Raw genomic sequence first — 21679 nt, forward strand, 5'->3', positions numbered from 1 at the left:
ATTGCTGTAACGTATCCTGCCCCTCCTGCAAGGAGCTGCCGGACTGGAGAACCACTGTTTGTCCATCCACGCTACGTGCAGCAGCGATAAGGAACGTGCTGCGTTTCAGCATCATTTCTATTACGGAGGCCAAAGAGGTTCACTGCATTTGGTTCGTTCTTCGAACTGAACTCACCAATCTGAGAGGCCTCACAAAAACAAGTTAACTTTAAACCTGGATTCCTTTTTCTTTGACCCCACAGTCTTAAAAACATCAGTCGGGAAGAAAGAGAAACATCTGCATTGATTTTGATTGTTTAATACTCAAGAGTGAAAAAGTGTAAAATCACAAAGCTTATACCAGCACGCAAACGCAGCTGCATTGCAAACGACCAAAACACAAGCTGCCTGCAAAGTCTCACAGAGCTCCACAGACCTCGTTTCAACATCCTGACTGTCTTCTAAACACCTGCTATTCACAAACATCCCTCAATAGTGCTAAGTTTCTCATACGTCTTTCTTTATGCTCTATATTGGTTTTCTAGACTAGCAGTTTACGCATTTAGAAATGAGTGCCCCAGATCTGATCTACCTCAGGATATAAATGCATATATGTTTAACTTTGAAATTAGTAATTATATTTTAAAAGCATTTGGTTGAATCCAAACTTAGCAAAGCTCATCTTACCTGTATTTAATGAAACGCACAAGTTAAATGAGTAAGCTTCAGAAGTGCATGCTGACCAAGGTTATTTCACCAATCCTTTCAGCCTCAGGCTATAATACTTAGGCACAAAGTGAGTATACAGGGTGAGTTAGTACGTTAGACAGCAGGTTACATTTGCTTTCACTAGTCGTGCATGTTCCTATGGCCCCAGTTTTGCGTATGCAACCATTGGGACTGCGGAACGTGACTGTCACCTCACCACGTTGTGTTGCCTGGAGGTAGCGTTACCAAAGCTATCGTTATGTCAAAATGTCTCAGTTTAACGAGAGCTAAAAAGAAAACGGGCTGCTTATAAAAACCTTTGTAAAACTTGTACCCTTTTTTTCATAACATTTCCTTGTTTTCAAAGCAGCCTGAAAGTATTTGTGCAAAAGCGCAAAAGTGTTCCTGCCCAGGAACTGTCCATATCGTCTGCTCTTATATAAATGCACATTTCCCGTTCCTTGCAAAGTCTTTCCAACAGCTGAATAAAATCATGATTTTAAATGGAATTAAAATAAGTATACAAAAATATTTTTCCTCCAGGTAATCAACCAATAACACAGAAATAAATGTTGGCGTACACTGCTACATCAGACAGTGATGTCTATAGGAATTTTTGAAGAGCTGTTGTTGCCTCAGTGGAAACAATACTGAATTTTTTCCTTCTGCTACAGTAAGGACATCTTCATGTTATGATTCACTTGCTCCTTACTGATTTATTCTATCATCTGACACTATAATCCTCTGAGCAGGTGAAGATAAACATAATAGTGTCAGTATAGCTGTTCCTTAGGAGAATGTCTGTCAAAGATCCACGAGGTATCAATAAATAGGCTTGACCTTATAAACATTTTTTTTTGGTTATAAAATATATTTTCTGCAGATATATCTATTTTACAGAGGTCTGCTTAAGTTTCACCTTAGAACCAAACTTTCAGAAACCTCATACCTTGCTCTGGTGCTTATTGCAGACCTGATTGCTGCCTTAACACCAATATTTAATACTCTGAGTACACTGAGAACAGCTTTAACATACTTTGTACAGGTTTGAGCTTGGTAACGAAGGCACATAGCAACAAACTAATTTGCCCCATATCTCAAACAGCAGACATTATCACAGCTTTGCATTTACTTTTGCATTATAAAGTAGGAGTCAGTTTTGAAAAAAATATAGCTTCATGAAGGAAACTGAAAAGTGCATGGTCATGCCAGACTAAAATGATTCACCTGGACTGTAATTTGGGTTAGCATACACAAAACTACGCTTACGTAACCACAGGAAAGAAATTCAGAGTGAAAGGTGACCCGGTGGCCACTGCAGCACAGTGTGTGGCTCCGCTCTGCCGACAAGTGCCAGTGAGTGCGTGAGGGTGCGTAAAAATAGCAGCTTCTCATTCGGGTATCTGATTTCCTGTATGCCTCCAGAATTGTATCTTCTTACCCCAGTGACGAATAGATTTTGGCTGCTATTTTTGCCTTTGCTAGCACTGCACAGTTTAGCACAGTTATTGGAGCTGGCTTCCGATCTGGACTTTGAAGTCACTGACTTATAATAATTGTAGAGCTCTAATTACAGCCTTCACTGAGCCACCTGTGCAGTACAAGGGAAATTAGGGGGTTTTCAAATGATATAAGAAGATTTAGCCTGAGAAAAATGTTATAAGAAAATAAATTTGTAATTGGAAAGGGCATCTTGTCATTTGTACACAAGGAAAAGATAATCTGGAAATTAACACACAATGAACATAGAACCAATCGATGACTTTTTTTTCAGAATAAAACACATATTAGCTAACCCCTCTGTGTTAAGGAATTACGTATTATGTCATGTTTGACACTGCACACTTAACTTCATTAGCAATACCTAATATTAAGGTAACACAACATCCCAAAATAATGAGGGGTTGATCTTATTATGGCCAATGAAGCTGTAAAGAATTCTTCTGTTTACTTCAGTGAAACTAGTATCTAGTCTATTTTTTAAACATGCCTTCTTTATAAATATTCTAAGTGTGCCACTCTCCAAGCACAGAATCACTGTTCCTCACAATGAGTATTGTGAGATGTTCTTCAGTGCTTCAGTGTTACCTTTTCTGTTTATATTTCATTTCAACTATATAAAAAGCATATTTTTTGTCAATTCTTGCTTCGCTTGGTTTCATCCTAAAGAGTTGTATTTAGTTTTTAGTAGCTATAACAACTGCATCTTTTCTTAAAATGTTTGCATTAGGTATTGCACATAAGCACATGGACACGGAACTGAAAGTCAATTCCTACCACTCTCATTAGTCTTATATTCTGTTAGGTTTGTGGTTAGTAGCTTGAGATTTAAACAGAACTGCTGAGTATTTTAGTATCTAAATACAATTATTAAATACAGTATTTTTAATGAAAAAATCCTATTCAAACACATACTTGTTGATTAACCTGCTATAAAACAAACAGAAATACAATCTTTTGAATTCCCCAGTAGAAAATTCCTGTCTCTAAAGGTAGAAAAAATCTGAAGTTACTAGAAACAGGTTTCTGAGGAAAAGAATATTGATAGCATTATTTCTTCCTAAGATATATTTTTTCATGAAATTAAAACTGTGCTGAATAGGTAGGGGCTTAGATTCAATGCTTCAGTCCACTATTAGTACCTGAATAGTACAAGTGTCTCCCTACCTGCTTTTTCTCTTCTTTTAAGAAAAAAGACAATTAGGAATCTGTATAAACAAATTACTAGATAGTTTTCTTTCAAAAAGTCCTTTTAGAACCACTGTCCATCGTTATCATCATCTTCTTCCTCCTCATGGTCCAAATAGACAACGGCAACTTTCTTTTCATCAGATATAACTGACCGTTGGTCTACCATTCTTTGCAACTGTACAGTTTTATCAAAAGAGGATTTCTCCTCTACCTTCTCACCACGATCATGGGAAAAACTGGAGAAAACATAAGCTCCTCTGTTAGTTTCGTTTTTCACAACCTGTTCACTTTCAGCTGCAACCTGTGACTGACTAACAGTGGGGTCTTGCTTATTGGATACGAGGACTGTTGCTTGTTCTCCACTTGCCACCGTAGACACTCCACCCATGTTGGAAACATCCATTTGGAAAGTGAAAGATGTTTCCTTGGATCCTAATTGAATGTGCTTTACCGATCTACTGCTCTCAGATGACTCTCGTGTTTGCGAAAGATCCTCCAGCGTTTCAGAAATAGGTTCTCTAAAGATCACTTGCTCAGTGTGAGTTTCTACAGGACTTATTTTAATGCGCCTCGAGGATCTATTAATATCTGAGCTTCCTTCATTCTCAGAAAGATGTTCTCCTTTGTTAAAGAGCTCTGAAGTTTCAGAAAGGGAGCCCTGATAAATGATTTTTTCAGTAGTTTTAACTCCCCTTTGACCTCGTCTAATGTGCCTGACCAAACCTTCAGAAAGAATCTGGTCTCCCGATTCACTGATTTCTATATGCTCTGAAACTGGCCCCTGGTAGACGACCTGTTCAGTTGTCATAAACTCTTTGGGGCCTAACTGGATGTGCCTTACTGAACTTTCTGTCTGGGAAAAGTCTCCAATATCACTAAGTTCCGCTTTACTAGAGATTGGTCCCTCAAAGATAACTTGCTCAGTATGAACCTCTTTTGGACCTAATCTGAAGTGTCTTACTGATCTACTGACATCCACAGACCCTTCTGTCTGAGAAAGACTCCCTGAACTATTGAGCTCCACAGAGTCTGAAGCAGGCCCTTCAAAAGCAACTTCTTCAGTTACTTGCCTTGATCCTACCGTGACACGTCTTGTGGACCTGTTAAAGTCTGATGAAAACTTCTGCTGAGAAAGACTTCCAGATTCTTCTACAGTTGTAGTAATAGGGCCTCTAAAAATTATTTCTTCTGTAGTTTGGATTTCTTTAGGACCTAATTTAAAATGCTTGACAGACCTGCTCATCTCCGATGATCCTTCTCTATGAACAACATCTTCTGAACTCCTAAGCTCTAGAGTTTCAGAACCAGGCCTTTCATATACAATCTGCTCAACTGTCTGTACTTCTGCTGGACTGATCTTAATCTGCCTTACAGATTTGCTCTTATCGGTTGTTTCTGGTGAGTGAGAGACTCCAAAATTTGCAGTTTCCACAACTGAACCGTCATAAATAACTTGTTCAGTGGCATGATAGCCTGTGCCACCACTCCTTCTCACTGTGGATGAGCTATAGACTTCTTGATTAGCCAGAGGAGTGTATTTGTCACTGCCTGAAGAAACATCTATTTCTATATTGCTTTTACCATCAACAACTCTCTCTGATCTCTCTTTTTTCAAAGAATGGAATGGTACCTTCTTCTCACCTGCAATTACTTCATCAAGTTGAGCTACATCAAACTGATCAGTATCAAGGGTCTGTGACAAATTGACTTCAGCAACAATAGTCACTGAGCCACCGTCCTCTGTTTGATCAACTTTCTTGATATCAAATTCTAAGCTACTGGAGTCAGCTTGATTTTCTTTTGTTAATGCAGACAGTTCCTCTTTCACACTTTCTGGGAGACTGCCCTCCAACTGCCCCAAAGCTTCTTTCAGTTGATGCTTAGGATCCTTAGTTTCCTTTGATAAAAGACCCTTTATTGAAGTCTGAAATTCATGAGGTATTTTAATTTCTTTTTCAATAACAACGGATTCAACACGGGTTGTTTCAGCTTTTGGAAGCTCTTCTTTTAAAATACGGGCACTTGCTTCCTCTCCTACCACCTGATATGTTACGTCTGGAGATCTTGCACCTTCATCTCTCTTGCCTTGTGTGCCTTGCATAAATTCATCTTGCCAGGAATACTTAATAGTTGATTCTTCTTCTATATGAATTTGGCCATATAGTGAGTCATCGCCTTTTTCACGAACAACAGGCTGATCATCAGGAACAGATACAAAATATTTCTGTTCAATAGGTGAGTCGTCTTCTTCAGTTACTTCTTCCACATGAGTGTAACTCCCATGGCGTTGTTTCTTCTTTTTAAGATCGTCATATGTAGACATTGTGATTTGTTCTTCCTCATCACCATAATGCCTCTTTGTTTCAGGGAATGTATCTTCCACTTCCTCTACTTCAAACGGTGTTGAAAAATCAGTCCTTTCATCAGTGACATAATCTAGGGGCTCCTCTACAATCTCAACATTAACAGACACATTCTTTCCACTCTCACTTCCTTTCAGGCCATGATGTACTATATCTTCTATCTCCTCTTTCGAAGGCATTCCTTCAATACCCTCTAAAACCACTTTTTTAATATCCTGGCTTGATAGACCTTCAAGATCAACCCGATCAGAAATGTCTATGTTTTCTTGAACTTGAGACTGTACTGTGATCTCAGTCTTTATTTTCCCATCATCTGGCTGTTCTTTCTTACTGAAGTAAGTCACTTTTGTGTCCGATGATACTTCTGAACTAGAAGACTGAGTAAAACTTTTCAGAATGTCAGCAACAATATTTTCTGCCATGTTTTCTGTTGAAAGAGAACCTGTTTTATTAAGTCTGTCACTAATTCTCTCTTCATCTTTCAGACTGGATTCTGCTTCTGAAACAGTCACTTTGTGCATTTCAGCAGACTTAGTTACATGCTCATCTGTCTCTCTTTCTACAGAAGTTTTAAAACCTCGCAACCTTATGTCTTTCTTACTTTGAGATACTTTGTCAGAACCGATGGACATCTCAGTGGCTTCCTGGTTTCTGGATTCCCAGGTCACATTTGTATCTTTCCTGGTTGATTCACTTTTCAAAGTTCTTGCATTAGGAATATCACTCCCTGTTACCTTCTGGCTAATCACTTCCTCATGAACATATTTTTTCTGCTCTATCCCTGTTTTATCCTCAGTCCTCTTTCCAAAATTAACACTTCTGTTTTCCATAAAAGGTTTCTCGTCCATTTTCTTTTTCTCCAGTTTGCTATCTTTCTCTTCCTTTGTATGTTTTTCTAGTTTGTCTTCTTCTTTCAAGAGAATCTTTTTTTCTTCAGCTGGTTTACTGCCTCTTCGTTCTTCTTTTAGTGAGGTCCGACTTTCAGTTATGGTTTCTTCATACTTCGATGATTTGGTGAAGCTTGGTTTTGTCCTTATATTTTCAGCAGTTCCTGGCCTTGTATCGACTTTGTGGTCCTTGTTTGATTTTTCAGTGTGTGCTGATTCTTTTGAAAAAGATACTGTGGATGAAGTTGTAACTTCAGTTTTCTTTGTTTCTGGATATCTTTTTTGGTGCATTTCAGTGTTTTTCCAGCTACTGAAGGCTGGAGTATATGTTCTCGTTTCTCTGTGGTCTGTCACAATCCTTTCATCCTTTTTAACAGTTGTGGACGGACGATATGTTGAACTCAGCACATCTCTTCCAAAAGACCTCCCAATACCTGTTGTCTGTGATCCAGCGTGTGTTGATTGAGCTGAATAAAGCGCAGAGCTGCTAATATTTGTCATTGGTATTCTGTGTCTTGTATCAGTGCTTCTGATAGCTGGAAGAGCTTTATTTTTATTCCGTTCTTGGTAAGTAGAATAAACATCAGTGTAGTTATATGATGTGTTTATAACATCTGCAAACAGAAATAGATGGGCAAAAGTTAAAATAATGGCTTGTATCTAAAAATAATATACAGTAACTCACATAAAGAACAGAAGGAATTAAGAGATATTACTTTAGACTAAGATTTTGAAAGAAACAATGTCTCTTCATTTTCAGTGCAGCTTTGGTTAAGTATTTCTGCAGGATTTACATGATAATTAAACCTGTTAATTAAACATTAATTAAACATTAAAACAAGAAGCAAAGCTTTTTACTAAGTGGCAAATATTTGCTAATTTTAACCCATTGTGAGCTGCTAGCTATTACAGTATTTACTTAAGAATTACACCTTTCATATTTCTATTAACATTCACTTACATTTACAACTTATTATTAAATATTGTATGCTAAATGTCCTAGGCTTGGTTTTCTGCTTCTGTAGTCAAAGTTGCCCAAAGTTTCTTAGTTCCTACTGAGAAATAATGCACCTTGGATGTGAAAAACGCCTAGCACCATATGCTGGAAATGGAAAATACAACTCCTCATAGCCACAAGATAAAACAAAGGAGAGGAACAAAGAATCTCTTAGGCTATACCTAAACAAGTTAATCACATGAAGCAGGAGTCATTCCTTAACTCCAAGACCAACTAGCACTGCACAACTTTAATCTGTTACTCCTCAAAGAGGACCATACCTACACTGACTTTGTGGAGCGCTTTCTGTTCTGGTAACCACTGATGACACCTCAACATTGTTTGCAAAAGAACTGCTGGTCTAGACCAAAACTATGCCCAAGTCAGTGCTGACAATTTAGCAGCAGTTAGTGCTTCAGCCCTGACCCTAGCCCTGTTTCACTTATTAGTACTCAGCCTTCAGATTTCTCCCAGAGCTACAACCTGTGACAATCTGATGATTTTAAGATCACGCACTGCTTTACTTAGGGATATTATCCAGCCTAATGCTATTCTAGTGAGAATCACTATAGCAGGCAGATCAAAGGTCCATCTCATCTAGTATCCTGATTACAGTGACCAACAACAGATAAGTATGAAAGAGTATAAGAACAGGGAAAGTAAATAGCGATACTTCCCTGGTATACTCTCACAGCCTCCAGAGATTGGCAGCTCCTAAGACAAAAACGGTATCTTAATGTTGAGTAAGTCTTTGAACTTTCTTTCATTACTCTTAAATTTCCTCTTTAAACCATGTAAATTTGTAATACAACATCTTACGGCAATGAATGCCATGGTTTTAACTATGTTTCCTACTAAATACCTCTTGCCATACGGCTTGAAGCTTTCCTAAGATTTCCCCAGGTTCGTGCAATAGAAGAGATAGGAAATGGCACTCCTTACTCATGTTCTCCACGGAGTCATGATTTCCAAACTTCTGTCATACAATATAGTACTATCTTAACTTAAAAATACTAAAACTCAAAAACAACTCTATTTCCACATTGCAGTACAATGGTAAAAAAAAAAAAAAAAAAAAAAAAGTATGCTTCCGAAATGCTACAGCACAACAGTTTCCAGTTACATTCAATTTCATTTAATATTCCTCTTTTAATATTCATTTTTTTACCTTGAGGGATTTTCCTTAAATGCTCTTCTGTCCATGTAATAACCCACGGGTTGCATTCCCCTTCTAACAAAGCTCTGCAAAACACATAAAAAGCATTCAATTAAAATAATGGGAAGAATAGTCATGATTTGTAAGTCTTAAAACTGAAACAATAATTATGCAATTGGGACTGATCCTGAGTGCTTTTATTATCACTTATTTTTATTAGTGGGAGTGTGAAATCTTCAGCACCTTTCAGACTCAGTTTTCCAAGTTCAGGTCTTGCAAAGAATATAATAAGCTTACAGTAGGTTATAGCAACAGAAACAGTACAGAAAATATTCCAAATTTGTCAATATGCTGCTTCCTGACACTGACAAGGTCCATGAATTTGTGCTATGGAACTATATATACTAGCAAGTTTTTCCAGAATCATGATCTTGTGGCAGTCAGGAGAAAACAAAGCCAAACAAAACTTAACAATGATTCAGGAAAGTTCTTTTAGAAAAACACACGGAGAGGTTTTTATAAAGAAAAGGCAAAAATGAGTAAATCTTAACAAAGAAAGTCAGTGGCTTTTCTGCTATTAATAAAGTAAAACGCATTGTTGCAAAACAGTATATTAGGGAATTGTTACACAATCCTGTTACAGGATTCCCAAGTTCTACCCTATCATATTTTCAGATAAACATGGGAGGAAAGTATTACTTCTGCTGCCAAACACACTGGCCTGTGCTGGAGGAAAACACTTGCACCAAAGTCACTATTCTCAGTGCTCATTTGAGCTGAAATCTATGCAACATATTTTACAACCAACCATGAGGAAAATTCCTTGTAATAGCAACTGCTTGGGTTTTTATTGGATATCTCTGTTATCCCCTCTGCTCTTCAGCCTTCCATTCATTTTTTCTTGCAGTGCCTCCGTAATAGCTCCGTCGTTCCAGGAAGCCACCGCTGCCACAGCGCTGCCTGGTCAAGGCTCACTTGTGCTGAGTGACCGAGACGTCAGGCTGGCTCAGCAGCAGCTCTTCAGAAACGGGCAGGACACTCACCTACCTACCTTCACTTTGGGGAAAAAGGTACGTTCTCAGGTACCACGCAAAATCGAATTGTTGACTTCTACATGGCAGATACTACTGGAATCTACCTTTTGTATTTTATTTGCTCCTACAATTTTTAGATACAGTGATCCAATAGGCCCAAATCTCAAAATTTTGGTTAAATTTTTTGTGCGCATTCTTCTTTCCTGGTGTCCATATGCTTGTTTTCCCCAACATATAGTATGTTCAGCTGTACTTCAAGGGAACTTTTCTAGGGGTAAGAGCTATGTTCTTCCCCCAACCTGCACCATTTTTGGTGCAATAGACCAGAAATTCCATGACAAGTTCTTTAAATATGCAACTGCTATAACCAGAACAGAAACCGTGCTCAGTTCTGCCTGCAAGATAACTGTTTCCTCGACTCCAGTTTTGGAAATGCCGGATGTTTTGCGCTGATAACACACAGCTACGACATAGAAGTTGTCCTGAGTGAGGCTGGAGGATTATGATAGCTGAGGCTTCCAACTCCCTAGTGGGGAGCTGAAAGCAATTTAAGACTGTGGGGTAAACATGTTTCCTGGGCATTTCTGTCAAAACGAACACCACAGACATTTTAAATGCCAACTGTAGACTTCCTATTTTACATGACTGATCACTTGGGACATTTCACACTCCTTTTGGCTTCTGACTACATGGGGATTCTGTAGGATAATGCTACATCAGCAAACGAAGTCTTCTTTGCAACTATGGATTTGCCTGGATTCAGAAGAAGAGACAGGTTAGAATTACCTAATGTGATGGCAGCTCACTTTCCCACTTGGTCCAGGCTTGGATGAATACCTTTACCTTCATTTTATTAGTCAAATTCAAACTGAAGATAAGCTTTATCAGGCCAAGAGAAGCTTGGCTGGAATGAGATCCCTTCAACGTATCTAAAGAACATTCCCGAGACAAACATCCCATCTGGTGACGTGAGTGTCAAGCAAATGACTCGACAGGCAGGTGCTAGAGAGGCCGATGCTGACGTTAGAGAAACGTATCAAGGTGCTGGCTCTGAAAGTGTTAACCATGACGAAGGAAACTGGGAATGTGGGTAGTTTGACTAAGGATTTTTGGCTGCTGTTAAAACAACAGTTGTTCAGTTGCTGGAGCAACGTATGAAGTCACTAAAAATAAGTTCCAAGAGGTAACTGAATATGGCAAAGGGCAATAGCAGACAGAAAAGCCGGATCTGAAATATTACTACTGAAAATATGTTGTACTTGAAAACAAAAGGCAAAACATTATGAAGTCTCTATAAAATAGGACAATGAACGGGTGTTTTATAACATCCCTTTCATAATGTATTTCTGAAGCCCTATAATGTGAACAAGAAAATGTTAAACTAAGTGTGGCTCAATCAATTAGCATAGGAAACTGTAGTGCAATGTACTGAGCGCCAGCTTGAACTGAACCAGCAAACTCAGGTTCGGTTCCCGGTTTCACAGTGACTTTTAAAGCTTCCCTTTAAGCAAGTCCTTTTTACTTCTCTGCTCCTCTACGTCCTTTTCTAATCCTTATTATTCAAGCCATAAGGTCCTCACGGTAAGAACTGTTTGTACTATGCCTTTAAGCCACCTGTGGAATATGGTATCAGTCTGCATGAACTCTAAGTTTTCAGACTAATACAAAAAACATTTCTCCAAGCACCACTCTTATAAAGAACCCATGTCAGACACTGCTCAAAAATCAGATCCCAAGTGGCATACACCCACACTGTGCTAAGCTGCTAAGGCTTAGCTTAAACGTTGCCAGAAAAGAAAATCCAACTGCACCATTAATTCACCTTATTATTAGAGTCATTTATCTAATGATAATGATAATGATAGCTACAGTCTAGTCAGCCTGGAACCTCTCTGCCTGCTGCATGATAATAGAAGCCACTAGAAGTTGATGGGCCCCAACTGCAGGTGGATGAGATAAACTGGTTGTGATGGGGAGAGAGAAGTTACCAAAACCAAAACGATATAGTGCAAATGTTACCATGCTCATTCACATAAAGCAGTGACCTGTTCCATCTCAGTTACAGAAACCTAAAACCTCAGATAGGGACACTTCAAGAGGCTATAACAATTCAACCTCTTTATTTTGGGTACGTGGCAAAGAATTACAAAATAACCTCTACAAGAAGTGGAATGGAAGAAGCACTTTTTGAGAGAAAGGCTATTGCAACACATCTTTTTTGGGGGATGGCATGGGAGGACAAGAAGTGTATGAACAAAAGCGGGTAACCACACAATCAGTGTCATTGACATAAGAGATGCTGAATGTTCTCCAGGAAAGAAAAGGAAGAGTTCTGAGATATTGGATGGTACAAGTATAAACAGGAAAAAGTAAAACTGATGGCAGAAACTACAGTAAGTAGACAAGGAGGCTAGTGATGATTTCTTGAGAGGAAGACAAGCGGGAAAGTTTAGGATAAGCCTTGGTGGAGGAAACCAGCCTAAGGAGGATTAGAAAGCAGGGCTGACAACAGCTATAGCAAGAAGTCCTGAAAATGCCCCCATGAAAAAGATGTTTTGTAGGTTCTGGGAAGCAGCTGCTTCAAAATACAGGGCAGTAACCTAGAACACCTGCATGACACTAGGATTTCAAGGTAAAACCTTTTACCTTTGAACAATACAGAGTAGGGAAGGCAGAAAAATATTTATCCTAAGACAGAGGCTCTAGGCATCCCCGGGTATTGGAAGATAAGGAAAGTCTGGTAGTTGGGGGGAAAAGGCTTGATGATAATGCTGATCTTAGGCAGATTTTCCATCTACTTCTCAGAGTCTTAATGGTCGATAGCTCACCATTTCTTTTTGGAAAAAGAAATGCATAGTTTGAGTTTTTGTGGTTTTGCAGGCTTCCAACATCCCAGTACAAAACTGCAAGGTTCTTAATAAATATTTACCAGGACTGGAGAAAGGGGATTGCAATGAGGCTTCTGCAAGGTACAACTTCATAAAGCCACCTAAGACATATATTTCACTTCCTGAGTGAGTCTCAGCTCCAAAGCAGGAAGGGAGGGCAGAATTAGAGGGGAAGCTTGCCTGGCCCTTGGGAAGGGTGTTCCTTGCAACAACGATCCTTCTTGCCATTTCTGGAGCAATATTTACTAGTGGAAGAAACTGGCCTTAAATCAGGACCTGTAGGAGTTTTAAAACAAAGGGAAAATACAGGGTGGGAGATATGAAGGAAGCTCCATGGAAAGAAGTTGGCCAGACACCACATCCTTAGCCTACAATGCCAGGAGGAGAAGAGATGCCAAGGCCCTCATGGAAACTGCTCAATGGCAAGTTCCAGATGCTGAACTGGAGTGTGTACAGGCACCACTGGCTCCCTATAAACACAAGCAACAGAAGATGAACTGAAGCTGGCTCCACATATCCTGGTTATCACAGATTAAAAAAAAAAGCCTGGCAGATAAAACTGGATACGAAAGAGAACATCAACAGCCCAGAACTCTCTTAGTAAACAGCTTGCTAACTGGATCCATACTGTCCCCCTCCCACAGCAGTGTTGATAAAGGTTACCCAGTTGGGAAGGCATTTTACTTCTAATTGAAGAGAGAATAAGGAAAGAAGGAAAAACATATGAAATGGGTGTGTGTGTGTGTGAATGGTGGTGGTCTGACATGGTTCTGACATGCAGGAAGAACCACTTGCCTGTTTTTATCTCTAGACCTTCTACAATGGGTGGATGCTCATTTGTCCATTCAAGTCTGCCTTGCCAAGGCAATTGGTTATACTGACAAGTTGCATTCTCAAAACAGATGGAGAAATCCTACAGGTTCAGGAAGTATCTTAATCAGACAGTGAACACATGCTGCAAGTGATGCCAAATTGTTCCCTTCTCATCAAGAAGGGCTGGGAATCCTTAGACCAACCAATAGTGCCAGGAATATACCCTCTGGAGAAGGTCCAGCATTGACCTGGCTAATGAGTTTTTAACGGACAGAAACACAGATGTTTCACTTATTAGCTATGAATGTGTCAAAACAATTAAATATCTGAGTATCATTATTCCTGCTTCTGGGTGAATACCAACAGTCAAAGCAATTATAAAACTGTTAAAGTGTGTAATCCCATTTTCTGGATGAATAAACTAAGGGAAAGGTTAAATGACAACATAAAAAGGCAACATTGGAGCTAGAAATAATTTTAGAAACATCATATGTTTTAGCAAAGGTAACAATTAACACATGTACATAAGGATCAATGTTGGCTGCCTCTTCCAGGGTCCATTTCTTCCACTAGTGATAACCACGGTGGGATCAGAGGGATCCCACTGAACCTCCAGGTGCTGCTACTCATCAATTCACCACAGATGACTTGTCCTGGACACCGTTTCCGATTTCTTCCCTTCCAGGCGCCAGACTCACTCTTTCCTAAGTCTACAACTCAGGTTAGCAAGTTTCTTTACACAGAATTGTATTAAAAGTAACCAAATATCACAGAGTTGTGTCAAACTTCACAGCAACTTGAATCTGAAAAGTCCAATCTTTTAGGACCTTCCTTGGCACATGTCATGGGGTTTCTTAAACGGTACTCCCATGATACACAACATGTATATATATATATATATATATATATATATATGTATGAGCACTGGCCATTAGAAATTCTGTATTTAGATCATGATATGTATCTTGAAATACCATGCCTTCCACCTCCCAGTCTGCACATCCTAACATGACTCTGGGCATTTTGCAGGGACGCTCTTTGCTCATTAGTCTATCACTAGCTTGCTCATCAGTTACTCCTTCAAACTCCTCACATTTTCAGTAGTACAACTACAATTTAATTTCATATATTTCAGTGTATCACTTTCCTCTCTGCGCTTCACCCGTAAAGATGGCACTATCTGAATTACGCTTAGGTGCTTATTGGTTCCTAACAACATTACACGGTGTTTACAGGGCACAGAAGCACACATCATTCAGAACTTGTAGCCACAATGTGTGTTTATACATGTTGAATATGAAAAATGCACACTATATAAACAAGATAACTACTATCTGGACATACTCCTTACAAGGAACATGAAAGCAGACTGACATCACATTTTTGCAGGTTATTGCTTTGCTCAGTAAGAGTTGCACTCCTCTGTATTTGAAGATCAATATCTCTGTGGCATTTATGGAAAATATTACGCTAGCTGTAGAAAAAAACATAACCTTCACAATAAAAGTAGTACAGTATCCTTCTCTAATCCATAAGCTTTTTCCCTATTTTTCCTCTGCTGAGTCACTCTTATGCCAGATGCCAGCTGATATATCCTCATTCTCCAGACAGCAGAATTACTCTGGCTTTACAACTGCACAACTACCAAGTAGCTAGAGAGGTATACAGTACTGAGGATTGATTAGTAGAGATAATATGTTGACATATTAAACCCAGATGCATTTTCATAACAAACCAAGGATGGAAAAAGCTAGGATTTATCAAATAGACTTCTCTGATATCGTGCCATTATTCTACAACTGAAACAAAACAAGAATGGGGAACCCACTAGTTATCAGTGCCACAAGTGGACACTAAGCAACACATTCAAACACTGAAATACGGCATTTAAGTTGACAGATGACAGCTACACTAGCTCATGTTCTTTTGATTACAGTCTAGGGACAGTGACTCCTCAGTTTGTATTCAAATATTTTATCAACAATTTATATCTATTTGATATCAACTTGACCAGAGCTAAAAAGGTTTCTTGAGTACCAACATATTTGTCCAAAGTTAAAAGGATTTTATGGACAATACCAACTTCTCTAACATGTTAGAATAAGGGTATTTTACAAATTCTTAAAGCCTCCCCAGAGATCTCTGAGAACCGTCCTGTATTAATACCCTTTTGAAAGGATGTATCTTCCTTTCACAGACAAGCACAGGATGTTTTGGTGACCCAAAGTCACAGAACAAGCTAAGAAGTGATATTAGAAGCCCATTCATTCTGCTGGAACAAACAAGACAGAATCTTGATCTGAAACCCTAAGACCAGCTGAGTAGCTGTCTACATTGTAAAATGCTGGAAAAGGATGAACTCAGGTTCCCATGTCTGTTAAAAGTGATTTTAAATTTCCTATCACTAGGCAGCTTAGTATGCTTGAAATTCTTACCTGTAAGTTTCAATTTCCAGAATGAGACCAGCTTTCACTTGCAGTAGTTCTTGATAGTCCTTCAGGTAATCTGTGATCGACATGGTCAGGAACTGTTTTTCTTCTTCTAGGGCATCAATTATCCGCTAGAAAGAAATATCACCTTTTAGTTTTGAAGAAGCAAAAAAAAAAAATCACACTTGAATGCCTAGCAATTTAAAAGTTTTAATTAATAAAAATCTGAAAGAGCAATAAATCAAAATATTCTATCTTTTCAATAAAAAAAAAATACTCTAGGACCTCCCCATATACAACTTGTAATACATTGTTGCTGAAGGGACTGAGGATCAGAAAAACACCAGAGTCGAAAGTCACCCAAATGTGCAAGTACACTGAAATGCTAGATGGAGCACTGAATAACTGTGCACAACAGCAATAGCAAGGTCACAAGACAGAACATTAAGATCTAACTTAGACCAAGACAACTGACTGTCCTGCTCTCCAAAAGAACATCACAGAATCCCAGTGCTCTAATCCCTGGGGTTACCTCGCACACAAAAGGGAAATTTGCAGCTCCAGAAAACACGTCCTCCCCAGGCATTTGCTCAGCACAGACTCAGAACTGGGAATAGCAGAGTTACCTCCCAAGCTGTCCTTAACAGATACAATCTAGTAATAGCAACCAACCCACCCCAACTCACATATTAACTAAGACACAGCAGGGGACTCAACACCAATGTGATATTTAATAGTTGTTTTATTTTTTTTAATAATAAGAGCAAAATGACAGCACTATGAGGAAGCTGCTTGTAGTTGCTTTGATGTCTTGGTTTATCTATTCCTCTCCACAATACATGCATTCATCTCTCTATTTGCACTCGCAGCTGTTGCTATACGATTAAGCCGATATTGAGGCATTCGTGAAAACTCCCATTTTATGGCAAAAGACAAATCATATCTACAGGTCTGCCACAGCACCGTCAGCTATGAACAGCCTTCTGCAGAGTAGAGAGGAGCGTCTTGCATCGTCACGCAGGAACCTCTGACCTTTAGCAGCTCCGAGGCAACAGTCCTGCCCAAGCTCTGACACAATGGAAAAAAAACAAGGCAAGAAGGGGAGAAGGAAAGTGCCAGGCCCTGCTTTTAAAGGGAACAGGCTATCTAAGGAGAATGGGCAGGCTGCTGCCAAGACCAGGAGACCTGGCAAAAGCGGCAAAAGACACAAAAAAAGAGAGGATTTGGAAAGGACCAGTCCCTAAAGGATTCCAAAGATGATCAGAACTCTGATGTAAAGCATGAAGTGATTTAGGTATTTTTTATCTCCCCATTAAACATACAAATTCCATAAACTGACAGTACAGTGCATATGTGCATGGATATATGTTGAGTTTCACAATGCACAAGACTTGCCACAGGGATGGAAAGAAATCTATACAGTGAGTCTGTATGCTGGACTAAACAAGGTGGTGGAGCTCTGAAAGACTCAGGATATTCAAGTCTATCTTAAGACCATGAACTTTAGTCCCCCATCCTCTCAGGTCTAAAGCCTAATTGCAGAATCAGGCTGTGAAAAGTTACCTAGATGTCATCCACTGGATTTGGAAAGCACGTGGGATCCAAGAGCCTGAGTTAAATACAGCATCCTAATGATTACCATAAGGGGATGCAGAACTCGGCCAGCTGTGTAACATTTCCAGAGGAATTCATTCCACCAGGGCAGACGTTGTATAGACTGGATGGCAGACAGCCACCCATGCAGCCCTCCAGTTACTGACATTTAAACATACTGCAGAGGACAACTGGTTTTAAGTCTCATTTCCAAGAATGAGGAAAGGGTACATAAACCACTTTGGCAAAGCTCAGGGGATCAGAAGTTGACAAACTTCCATCTTGTAAAAGGTGGCCTGTATTGTTGCATCCACTTTTCATTTGCACTGGAGTCTCCTCAAAGGGTTTAGGTTGAAAAGATCAGTGTCTCGTCCACATCAACCCTGCCCACCTACCAAAACAACAACAACAACAAAATCCCAGCAAAGCTCCAATAGAACTGAACTGATTTTCTCATCCTTCAGATGTTCCTTACTGGACAGCAGGAGGAAATTTTAGAAGGGCAAGGGGGAGAAAAGAAAGTACATGGCCATCCAAGCTGTACTGGCTCAGGGAATGAAGACAGGAGTCCAGGCCCCAGCACTTTCCACCTGGTACTATTTACTGATCCTGCAGTTTATTTACAGGGACACTCTGACACTACACTTAGCTGGCTGGAAATTGGTACTACAAATGCATGTGCCATATTGCTGTTAAATGCTAATTTGGCAAGATTATGATTTCTTCTTCTCTGGGGCTCACAGTCCCATTGACCAGATATGGGAATGAGATATTGAAAAATTTCTGCTTGATTTCAAAGGGGCAGGATGGGCCATGGCCCTTTCTTACAACCCAAAAAAAGAAAGAAAAAAAAAAAAAAAAAAGGGACATTCTGGGGCTCTGCTGCCACTCAACTCACGGAGATTTTGTATTGTCCCACCGCACAGCTAGAATAACAGAATACACAACAGATCTACTGAGTTTATCCCTCAGCACCCAGGACCAGTGAAAAATTTCTGTATGAGCTCCCTACAAGAGCTTGCTTGATTTAGTTTAATTACAGCTGCAAACAGATATTTCTATTTAACGCTGCCCAAGGCTTTAGAGAGCACGAGGACAGTGCGGAAGACAAAGATGGACATATAAGGCGAGTGGATGATATGTGGAAAATATGAATAAATCTAATTGTTATTGCAGCTGCATAGACGCTCATACAAGCATCACTTGATCTAAATCTCTACATACATATCATTTCTATGTGACACTTTAAATAAGCATGCAAGAGATGCTTTTTAAAGAGACCAACTAAACCTACTTTCACAAATAAGTTTCTTTTTCATCATTGTTTCTTTTAATCACAAGAATAAAATTCAAATGATTTACCTGTATTCATATAGGCAAATGTATTATTCTGTATTTTTTCTTTCTGGATGTGAATGAAAATCATTTCTTTCTCAAGAGAGACAGACTGGACATTAGAGAAGATCTTTTTCATCGTAAATCAAGTAGTTTATATACGGAACCATTCTGAAGTAATAAACCTTATGATTTAATTTACACCCAAACTTAAGTATTATCCAGCTATATATTTGAGGATGAGGCTGCTCACACGTTTTCAAGGGGGATACTAAAAGCGTCATGAATTGTTTTTTTTAGAGAGCTTTATGGAGAGTTAGGAGGACATATTTCAGAAAGCAAAGCCGCTTTAAGAATTGGTAGACATATGTGCATTTATATAAATTTACACCCCCAAAAAGCAGATAAAGTAGGGCTTTTTTTCTCTTCCCTTTTTCGTTGGGTTTTGACAGATGGATAAATGTAATTAGTGTGGGATTTGCATGCGACTTCATCCTCTGAAGTTTTGGATATGTTTACATATACCTTCAGGAGGAGAATAAATTGACCCGACACAAAAACCATCAACTAAAACGTTAAATGGTAACCTGAAGAGTCTTTCCAATGACTTCCGACATGGGCAACCCACCGCGCTTCACAGTGACCTGCGCGACTCCCGAGCGGGCCACGAGCTCCCGAGCGCCAGGTCCCGGCATCCCCCGGCTCCCGGCGCAGCGGCCTCAGTGCCGGCGGCAGCCCCAGCAGGGCATTAGTGAGGGGTCCAGCAGGGCACGGCCGCAGCGGTGCGCCCAGGGGACGAGGAACGGGTGCGGGAGCCCACGCGCCCTCGCCCCGCGACGTCGGGTATCCCGCTGCCCCGGCGTATCTGCTCATGCATGGGGGGATTAAACACGGCACCAAAGCTGGCCCCATCAGCCAGCTCTCAGCTACGGATGCGGCGATAACCCTCTATCTTTAACCTCAAATTAAGTCCACGCTGGTGAAGTTTTATTCTGAAAAAAATCCCTGCTTAGCACCAGCCAGTAGCACAGCATGGTGCCAGGGCCACCAGCTCCGGGCTGGAGGCAGCCTGCGTTGGGCAGGGAGATGCCCCATGCTCCAGCAAGAAAACACCTGCCACCAGAAGATCCCTCAACGTCACCAGGTCCCTCTGGGCCGTCACCAGTACACCCTGATGGTGTCACAGAATCACAGATTGATTCTGGTTGGAAAAGACCTTCAAGATCATCGAGTCCAACCGCAAACCCATCACCACGCTACCTGCTAAGCCATGTCCCCAAACACCTCAGCTACGCTTCTTTAACACGGGCAGGGACAGTCACTCGACAGCCTCCCCGTGCATTCTGTTCCAATGCTTCCCCACCCTGTCAGTATAGAAATTCTTCCCAGTATCCAATCTGATATTCAGTGGGGTTGGGGAGCTTCCTCACAGCGAGCAGCAGGTGCCACGGGGCCGAGGGGGAACCAAAGAGGAAGCGGAGCCCTATGGGATGGTGTGTGGGGGACCCTGCGGTAACCGGGGCTCATGCGAGGGGAGGCGGGAGGCCGAGGTGGGGGGACGACCCCGCCGCGAGGCGCGAAATGGCGGCCGCGCACCTGGTACTCCTGCGCCTCGGCGCCGTGCTGGTCCTGCAGGGCGAGCAGCTCCAGCTCCAGGCGCTCCCGCAGCGCGCCCAGCTCGCGGCCCTGCCGCTCCAGCTCGTCCAGGTGCTGCCGGCACTGCCGGCCCTCCTCGCGCAGCAGCTCCAGGCTCTCGCGGCTGCGCTGCGCCTCCTGCTCCTGCAGCGCCCGGATCTGCTCCTGGTAGCGCAGCAGCGTCTCGCGGCAGCTCTGGCCCAGCAGCAGCTCGTAGGTCTCCTCCAGCTCCTCGAGGCTGAGCGCGGAGAGCGGCGGCGGCAGCGCGGCCAGCTCCATGCGCACCTCGCGCACCTCCACCGCCTCCCGCCGCCGCCGCTCGGCCGCGCGGCCGTGCTCGGCGCGCAGCTGCCACAGCAGCTCCTCCAGCTCCGCGCACTCGCCCCGCAGCCGCTCCAGCAGCTGCCGCTGCGCCGCCAGCTCGGGCTCGAGGCGGCGCCGCGTCGCCAGCACCTCCGCGCCCAGCAGCTGCAGCTGCTCCAGCTCCCGCCGCAGCCCGTCCCGCTCCAGCTCCGCTTCCAGCTTGGCTTGGGTCAGCTCGTCCAGCTGCAGGCGCAGCTCGGCCAGCTCCTGCTCGGGCACTCGCAGCCCCAGCAGCTCCTGCTGCCGCAGCTCCTCCAGCTCCCGCGCCAGAAAGCGGTTCTCCTCCTCCAGCTCCCGCACGCGGGCCACGAAGAGCCGCAGGCGGGAGTTGAGCTCCTGCAGCTCCCGCTTCTCGTCCCATCCCGCTTCCCAGCGGCGCCACATCTTGAACGGGCGGGAGGTCGGCGCCGCGGGCGGCCCGGGAGCTGCGCAGCTGCTGCCTGGCCCGCGGGGCTCTGAACGCTGCTGCTGCCGCCGCCCGCGGGGCGCTGCTCCCGGCCCGGCCCGGCCCGGCCCCCCGCGCCGCCGCCAAGCGCCGCCCGCGCCGCCCGGCGCCGCTGCCCTGCGGCGCCCCCTGCTGGAGGGCGCGGGCGCAGCGAGCCCCGCGGGGCCACACGCTGCTCGGGGGCCGCGCCCGGGGTCCCCGTTTCGTCCCCGTCCCCCTTTGGTGCAGGGACAAACCGACCTTCCCCCAGCCTGCCCCTCCGTGGTATCCCTACTCCTCGGGACGTGTTTATTCACTTTGGGATTCGCCACGTGCCGTTGCTGCGTGCTGGCTGGGCTGAAATTAACGTAAGGTGTCCAGTGC

The 21679-nt window shown here is 42.2% G+C and overlaps 1 protein-coding gene across 1 annotated transcript; it reads right to left on the reverse strand.

Annotated features, from left to right (window-relative positions):
* Nucleotides 1-282: 282 nt before the first annotated feature.
* Nucleotides 283-21317, reverse strand: SYNM (synemin). Its single transcript, XM_010223742.2, has 4 exons — nt 20470-21317; nt 15952-16076; nt 8794-8867; nt 283-7242 (listed from the first exon to the last, which is right to left on the reverse strand). The coding sequence occupies exons 1-4, from the start codon at nt 21253-21255 to the stop codon at nt 3440-3442; spliced, it is 4788 nt and encodes a 1595-aa protein (XP_010222044.2). The 5' UTR covers nt 21256-21317; the 3' UTR covers nt 283-3439.
* Between the last annotated feature and the right edge of the window lie 362 nt (nt 21318-21679).

This window comes from Tinamus guttatus, unplaced genomic scaffold (genome assembly GCF_059628265.1).
Source record: "Tinamus guttatus ecotype Peru unplaced genomic scaffold, ASM5962826v1 Tinamus_guttatus_pri_ptg000004l, whole genome shotgun sequence".
NCBI lineage: Eukaryota > Metazoa > Chordata > Aves > Tinamiformes > Tinamidae > Tinamus > Tinamus guttatus.